The sequence below is a fragment of the Babylonia areolata genome, chromosome 23 (assembly GCF_041734735.1).
Source record: "Babylonia areolata isolate BAREFJ2019XMU chromosome 23, ASM4173473v1, whole genome shotgun sequence".
Classification (NCBI taxonomy): domain Eukaryota; kingdom Metazoa; phylum Mollusca; class Gastropoda; order Neogastropoda; family Buccinidae; genus Babylonia; species Babylonia areolata.
The window spans coordinates 28,571,607-28,580,296 of NC_134898.1; the positions used below are offsets into that span (position 1 = coordinate 28,571,607).

An 8,690-nucleotide genomic window follows, 5' to 3' on the forward strand; every position below is an offset into this window, starting at 1 on the left:
TTTAATTGCGAACAAGAAAAACGAGGTCATGGCGTACTGGTATTCTCATCTGTTGAGAAGGGGTAACAGCGGTTTTCGGAATCCGGAGCAAACATTAACGAGATAAACTGTTAATGATTCGGAAATTCGGCTAAATTCGGGAGACTTACAACCTATTATTGGTATGACTATGAAGATTTTTTTCTACTGTGTTCAAGCCAAATTTGATATTGATAGACAAAGTATTTCTGAGAAAATGGCAATGTTAAAGTTTACCATGGACACACACACACACACACACACACACACACACACAACCGAACACCGTGTTGTAACATAGACTCACTTTGTTTACACAAGTGAGTCAAAAACCATTGCACTGATTTTTTCTTTAAACTGAAATTTTGACCATTGAACTTTTTCTGCCATTGTGTAACATTCCTGGAGTAAAAGCGGAATATTTGTCTAACACCTTCATGGAATTTGTAGTCCTTTTTTTTTTTTTTTTTTTTTTTTTTTTGTAGCTAAAATGTCAGCTCTTTCATTTGAGTAAACCGCAATGAGAAGGAATCCAGCAAGAGGCTGTGTGAGAACCTCATAGTAAGAGTTCGTAAATCAAATGGTTGGTTTCAATAATGAGTTCATACCTTACCGTTTCTTTCAAAAGTTTAATAACGTGAATAACTGATTCAGAATGAACACAAAATAGACTGAATCTGAAAAATAGTTTTCGGAAAGGATATCATAAAATCTAACGCCATTTGAATTGCTATTGAGTTCAGCTGTGAAGATGGACTTATTCTCTCCCAGATGAAATGAGTTTTGAAACTTAAACCTGGAAGAACGAAAGCAGCACCAGTTCTGTTATTTACAACAGAGCTGTCTGTAAATATCTTTCCTCGGTGATTAGGGTAATTGTCTTGCAAATGAATTCGTTAGTACATGCGATGTAACTTGAGTAAGTTGATGTTGTCATCTTCAAGTTGGTCATTTGTGTGTGTGTGTGTGTGTGTGCGTGTGTGTGTGTGTCAGTGTGCGTGTGCGTGTGTGTGTGTGTGTTAGACTGAGAGAGAGAGAGAGGGGGGAGGGGCAGGCTGAATAGGAAAAACACTGAGGAGCGGTGGGTAATGGTAACAGCGGGACACAAGAGTCCAACTCTCAAGTCAGGGGCCATCATTAATTTGAGGGTTAGTGGTGGCAAGACCCAACCCGGTGTAAGGCCGGGCGGACACTGAGGAAACGGGACTTGACCATCACTACTACTACTACCACTACTACTACTACTACTACCAGCATGCACACTCCCCAACACGGAGTATGGCTGCCTACATGTCAGGGCCGTAAATACGGTACACGTAAAAGCCCTCTCGTGTACACACGTACGCGTATACGTAGGAGCCCGTTGCAGCCCACGAACTAAACGAAGAAGAAGAAGAACCACCACCACTAATAATAATAATAATTCTACTACAACTACTTAGCTTAGTGATGATGTTGTGTTGGTGTGAACTGCTTGCGCAGGTTGACCTTCGGCTGCACGACGTGTAAGGTGATGGGCTTCATGACCACGCTGACCGCGGCACTGGCACTGACCTCCCTCACCGCCATGTCCATCAACCGTTACGTCCGGATCTGTAACCACGACTGGTACCACGTCTTCTACAACAAGAATAACATTGTGCTTCACAATCTCGGTAAGTGAACCGCATGAACAGAACACAAAGCACGCCTACTACTACTACTACCAGTACTACTACTACTACTACTACTGCTGCTACTACACACACACACACACACACACACGCACGCACGCACGCACGCACGCACACACACATATATATATATATATATATATATATATATACAACATACATACATTTTTATGCTGCCTGATTTAAAAGGGTAGTAGTGATGGCATTAATTATCCGATCTCACTATTTGTATTACTGCAACTCCTGTAGATAACATTGCTGTTGCTGCTGCAGATACATAATATCGGTTGTCCCCCCAAAAAAGTGAATCGCTTTTTGACAAGTATTTTCTCAGTGACAGAGAAACCGAATTTATTGAACATTTTCACACAGTAACCTTAGGTTATCATCAACAAGTCTGTAAAATGTCTTAAAGTTCAAAAGCAAATTATGCGAGTATTGTCAAATTCAAAACAGCATGTCAAAAAATCCAATATCAGAGGAAAGCTCACTTATTTCAGTTTATGCCCAATGTGGCCTCCATCTTCCTCCACGACTAAACGTAGCCGTTTCTTCCAAGCAGAAATGCTTTTATGTATTTCCTCCACCGATATCTCCTCCCATGACATAATTATCCTGTCCTTTAACGCCTGCTCGGTCAACTGATTTGTCTCTCACTCCCCGGTAAACTCTCTCCTTCAGAGAGTCCCATATGGCATAATCCATTGGGTTACAGTCATGACTTTGTGGAGGCCATTCATCCTTCTTGATGAATTCTTGGCTGTATCAGTGTCAATCAAATAAATGTTTGTTTTTTCCTTTCCAGGATACTCCTGCTGAAACCATTATCTTTTTTGAAAATCCAGAAGTCTCATGATAGAGGCGAGATGGCTGGATTTCTCGTTTCCGTTTCCCATAACCGCGATCGTTTTGGCGATTTTTAGCTATCTCTAACGTAAAGTCTTTCTCGTCTCTGAAAATGATCCTTTTCACATCAGCGGCCGAGTAGCGGTCATTCAAGTTACGGCAGCGAGTTTTTCTTTTCCCTCTAACATTTTGGTTCCTCCTTGATACCCGTATACTCTTGAAAGGCATCAGCTCCAGTTCTCTCGCCATTCTTTGCACAGAAGACTTGCTCACTTGTAATTCGCTTGCAACTTCTCAAAGATATTTGTGGGTCCCTGGGTTCTCCTCCTGGGATTGAATCAGTTCTTCAACACGGTCCTTGTTCTCCTCCGAACATGCAGTCTTGGGTCTCCCACTGCCAATTTTACGTGCAACTGACCCTGTAGTGCGTATTTTAGCGATGTCTATTTACAGTGACATGACTCCACCCCTTGCCCGGAAATTCCTTCACGATGTTTCTTCCACCCAAGCCTTTCTCCTTGAAACAGTTTTCAATGGTAATTTTATCACTTTCACTCAAAGGCATGGTTGATCCTTCTAAACTGCAACTTTGGACAGAACTGATTTTGGATACATGCGACAATAAAATAAAAAATCAATAGACTTGACACCCAGACTGACACTGATTGACAGCTGGCATGAACATGATGGTCACATTGCACAGCTCTGATATTGGTTTTTTTTGACATGCTGTTTTGATTTTGACAATACTCGCATAATTTGCGTCCGAATTTTTAGATATTTTGCAGACTTGTTGATAATACCCTAAGGTTACTGTGTAAATTTTTTCAACGAATTCGGTTTCTCTATCACTGAGAAAATACTTGTCAAAAAGCGGTTCACTTTTTGGGAGGACACCCGATATATAGATATATATATATATGTGTGTGTGTGTAGATAGATACATATATAGAGAGAGATGGCTTACTCTTGTCTGATCCGTACAATTATGTCCCCTAACATGTTGTCTCGTTCGTCATTTATCAGATGGATTCCCCCGTCTCCTCGACAAAGGCGACAGAACGTCGCAGGTCCTCCAGTCCTCCGTATAGCTTCCGGGCCGCTGGGTTTGGGTCGGGCCAGGTTTTCTCTCGGAGCGCTTGGTGGAGCGGGCAGGAATGCAGCAGATATTCTGTTGTCTGGCTACCTGTTCTGCAGGGGCACTGCTCTGTGTAGCCGATACGGAGTTTCGTGTATAGGTGGTGTTTCAGGCGGTTGTGGCATGTCCTGAGCCTGAAAATGGCTACCTGCTTTCGACGAGTCAGCAGGTAGTATGGGTCTGCTCTGTTGTGGCATGGATGCTGCTGTTTCCACTTGTTCTGCAGCTTGGCCATAATGATGGTCCTGGATTCAGAGTAGTTGGTAGACCTGTCCATCTGCTCTTTCGTAGTGCCTTCCTTTGCCAGGGAGTCAGCAGTCTCGTTGCCAAACGTGTTGCAGTGGGAGTGAATCCACTGCAGGGTGACTGTGTGACTTGTGCAGAGGGAGGCGAGAGAGGAGGAAAGATCGTATAGTTCTGGATCTCTGTTGGACCAAAGGGCCTGCAAAATGGACAGGACGTCGGTCAGGAAGACAACGTTGTGGCTGGCGTAGGGGCTGACCTCGATATGGGCTGCTGCTGTTTTGAAGGCTTCTGCTTCGGCTCTGCAGTTGGTGGAGTACAGGCCGGTAGCGAGGCAGATCTTTTTTTCTTTGCCTCCTGGGTACTGAACATAGACTCCTGCCCCTCCGTTCCGAATGGCATCTGTCGCAGAGCCGTCAGCGTAGACATGAGTCCATAACTCTTTGGGGAATTGGGTGTGGAGGTGTTCAAGGGTGAAGGACTTTCTTTCAGGGCCGCTTTGGGAATCTTTGAGGCCAACACCAGGGATGCTGCACTGGATGAGGGGAGGTGTTCCTTCGCTCCAGGCAGGGACGGCAAGACACCGGGGTATCACTTTGGGGGCATGGTCAAGGATATCCTGATGTTGCCGTTCTAGGATCCTGCTCTGGTGTATGAAGCTCCCTCTCTTCAGCCGTCCTTTTGTTGGCTGGGACAGTCTGTCCTTCATGGGGTGGCCTTGCAACCTCTTGAACTTGGCAGCCTGGGTCAGGAGTTTGGCGTCTCTGCGGTCCTCAAGGGGCTGGAGCTCTGTGATGGTTTCAAGCTCCTGAATTGGCGTAGACCTCATGGCCCCAGTGATGATACGGGTAGCTTGATTCTGAACCTTGCTGATCCGTTCAAAGTTGGACTTGGCCGTAGTTCTCCATGCAGTCATGCCATACTCCAGCACTAGCCTGACTCTACCGGTGTACAGCCTCCTGAGGGTCGTGTTGTCTGCGCCCCATGCTGTTCCAACCAGCTTCTTCATGAGGGCAAGTCGTACTTTTGCTGTTGATTCTGCTTTCTCTGCTTGCTTCTTCCACGTCAGGCGTTTGTCAAAAGTGACTCCCAGGTACGTGGGGTTGTTCTCAGCAAGCAGAGTTTGTCCATTGATGCGCAGGTGGCCTACTGTTCTTTCGGTGAGAGGCTGAAAACAGTGTTAGTGGTCTTTTTGGCATTAATTGTCACCAGCCACTGTTTTGTCCAGCTTTCGAGAACATTCAGTGCCAGCTGTAGTCTGTAGTTGGCAGTTGTGAGGTGTTCTTCTGAGCACCATAGGACAAGATCGTCTGCATAGATGGCTTCCTGGACTTTGCGTGGCATATCTCTGACGATGTCGTTGATAAAGACGAGGAATGTGTGGGGTTGAGGACACCTCCCTGAGGAACTCCTTCTCTCAGTGTCTTCTTCCGGCTGTATGCTCCATTGACATGGACTCGGGCCTTCCTATTATTCAGGTACTGCGAGATCCACTGGTACATACAGCCAGTCACACCACTCTTCTGGAGCTTCCTCCGGAGGCCATCCTTCCAGACTTTGTCGTATGCCTTTTCCATGTCTATCCACACCGTCAGTGTATGCTGTTTGTCCTGGAAGCCATCCTCGATCTTCTGGGCTATGTAGGTCACTTGGTCCTCAGTGGAATGATGTTGGCGGAAGCCTGCCTGCTGTGGAGTGATGTTGTTCTTCTCCAGGTGCCAAACTAGGCGCAAGATCATACGCTCTAGGACCTTGCCCACGCAGCTGGTGAGGCTGATGGGGCGATGGCTATCAGCCCTGGCTCTGCCTTTGCCCTTCTTGTGGATGGGCACCATGTCAGCTTCTCGCCAACTCTGTGGAACATGCCCCGTCTTCCAGCTGTTGTTGAAGAGAGGTTCCCGAACATTAAAAGTACTAATTAATTTCTCAGTTTTAATATTCTTGGTTTTTTTCTCTTTTGTATTGATGAAAAGAAAGACAGCTTATCCATGTCAGATGTGTGCAAATGTATGTTCCCGGACATGAAATAATATCCTTGCAGCACTGATTCTGTACTAATACAATGTAAATGCTTTAATTTTAGAAGCTAAACTTCTTTCTTTTTCAAAGTTCAGCCTTGACATAGACATATGTGGTAGGCATGTCTATAAGCAACAGTGATAAAACTTTTATTGCGAGTTTTGTTTTTAAACCAATGGGATAGCAATAACTTCACTTAGATTTTATCCATCGGGGAAGTCAGTTTATATCCACTGTGGGCATGGCATAGGGATGCAGGACCAAATGTTCCCCTTCCACCTTTTTTCTTAACCTTTCCCAACCGTAGGCACCCATTCACACCTGAGTGGAGTTTGGAAAACCGGAGGAAAGTGCATTTCCCAAAGGACACAACACCATGCTGAAACGGAGCTTCAAACCCTGATCACTGGTGATTACTGAATCAGAAGTCCAATGCCTGATTTTAATACGGCACCTCCTGTATATACAATGCTGCCTTATTTAGAAGGGGAGCTGTGAAGGCATACAAATTTCGATTTCACTATTGTATTTCTGCCACTCTTACTGTAGATACCATTCTTGTGTTTTTGCTGCTGCTGTAACTGTGGATGCTTAATTGTTGCTTTGCTTTTATTTTCTACGATGATTATGATTCATATTCAATAAAGTAAGCAAGGAAGTAGCGAATTAATTTCTTATTCCTTGCACTCCATTAACCTAAACAACCCTGGGTAGTTTACAGCATCGGCAAGCTTCCATGCCATACTGATGAGGACTGAGAAAACACAGAAAATACACTGTTTTTCCTCCAGATTACGTGTGAACACCGGCATCCAGAAATACTGTAGAAAGTTAGTTCCCTTTCCTAATGGTTTCTGCATGTGTAGGGACGTGAAAACTGTTTTAAGGAGAGAAATCTTATAGCCAGAGCAATGCCAGCAAATTAACTTTTACTTGGAGTTCTTCTTGTCAACTTGTGACAGACTTTCAACCTTCGAGCAGTTGCAGTACAATCTGGAATTTAGAACTCATCGGTTGTAGGTTGTTAGGAACACAAATGGGATTGTTAAAGTAAAGTGATATATTTCAACATGAAACACACGGCGTGTTTCAAAACTATCGGACACAGTCAGACAAACAAGTAGAAATGAGAAGCAAACGGGCCAACACACGGACTGGCTGATAAATTTGCTTTGTTTCATTTCAGCCATATGGATAGCTGCGTGTCTGTGGGCGTTGTCACCACTGCTGGGATGGGGGCATTTCAAATACACACACCACATGTTCTTCTGCAGCGAGGAAGTGGACCCGGACTTGTTGGCATCCAGGTTGGTTGGAATATCGGTGTTTGCCAGTATGATGGTCATCTTGATCTGCTGTTACGTTGCCATCTTCTACAGACTGTCCAGACCGTCGGAGCCCAGTCGCAGTCTCACAACCCACAGCGCCAGCGACCCTCCCACCGTGAAGCACGTTCCCCCAGACTGGCTCTACAGACCTCGCCTGCCGCTGGCTGGTGGAAGGTTCATGGAAAAGAAACTGTCTGCCATCACGGAGATCACCGACAGCGACATCACCAACGATTTATACAGCTGTAGTCACAAAACCACCCCCGCCAGTGAACCCTTATCCAAAGAGGAGAGTTCAAGCAGCCGTAATGCAGTCAACATCCAAGTACCGTGCACTCAGGGCCTGAAGACCGACAGAGCCGTCAGCCGTCCGAGTCAGGAGCCCATCCCTGAAAACCACGCTAGCCATACCATCGAGTCCCTGACCGTCACTAAAGAGCCGTCCCACGATAGCGTTTCCTCGGGCTGCGGCTCCATAGAGTCATCCGTCTTGGGGAGTGGCACCAGCAAGGAACGCTTTTACGAGAAGCGTTTAACACTCTGCATTGTGTTTCTGACAATCACATTTTTGGTTTCCTATCTGCCCATCTTTCATTTTACTGTCCTGAACGAGTCTACCAATATGTCCTCTGCCTTCAAGGTGGCTTTTTTACTGCTGACCTATGGAAACAATGTGATAAACCCCATCTTGTACTGTTGGGGAAATTGCCGTTTAATGAAGGGATACAGAATGTTGTACAAAGACTGTCTGAAGCAAGTGTGTTGTAAAGCCAAGTGTTCGTCACAAGTGAACCACGGATGAAACTGCATACCATCAGCTCTTGGTGTCAGGTGCTCCAGCAGATGCTGGTGATTGGTCCGTGGATCTGCACTACAGACTGACATAATGACATGTTCAGTAAGCTTTCTAGTGATTGGTCCATAGGTTTGTGCAATCGACTTACATAATGAAATGTTAAGAGAACTGTCTGGTGGTGGGTTTTTTTCTGACCTGGGTCGTATTCCTTACCGTTGGGTTTTACTGTCTGACGCTATTTTAAAGCAGAGCGTTTTGATGAGTTTAAAGCTAACACAAGTCAGAGTAAAAAATAAAAATAAAAGTTCCTCCAAATGTTTGATTTTACTGATCAGGTTCAATCATCAAACTATACAGTAAGGAAACAAATAATATTTTACCCAAACCGCACTTTTAGATAGGTACTCATTCTTAAAATCGGCAGACACTTCCGAAGTATGATTCACGAAGACTTAAGAAAGCGGAGAAAGGGACACAAAACTAAACTGATATGACACAGACGTCAGTAGAAGCAACTGATGTTCAGTCAGTCAGATGGACAGCACCAAAGACTATTTTGGGGGGCTTCAAGAAATCTATATTCAAACAACCAATTTTGTTTTAATCTTCGAAGAAAAGTTCATCCCAGC

The 8,690-nt window shown here is 44.9% G+C and overlaps 1 protein-coding gene across 1 annotated transcript; it reads left to right on the plus strand.

The window, feature by feature from the left end:
• The first annotated feature begins 1,183 nt into the window (after positions 1-1,183).
• On the plus strand, positions 1,184-8,301 carry LOC143298329 (G-protein coupled receptor moody-like). Its single transcript, XM_076611172.1, has 2 exons — positions 1,184-1,673; positions 7,124-8,301. The coding sequence occupies exons 1-2, from the start codon at positions 1,532-1,534 to the stop codon at positions 8,065-8,067; spliced, it is 1,086 nt and encodes a 361-aa protein (XP_076467287.1). The 5' UTR covers positions 1,184-1,531; the 3' UTR covers positions 8,068-8,301.
• The last annotated feature ends 389 nt before the right edge of the window (positions 8,302-8,690 follow it).

Coding starts and splice junctions, on each gene's coding strand:
- LOC143298329 (XM_076611172.1), top strand. CDS start 1,532: ATGGGCTTCATGACCACGCTGACCGCGGCACTGGCACTGACCTCCCTC. Junction 1,674..7,123: donor CATTGTGCTTCACAATCTCG/GTAAGTGAACCG, acceptor GTTTCATTTCAG/CCATATGGATAGCTGCGTGT.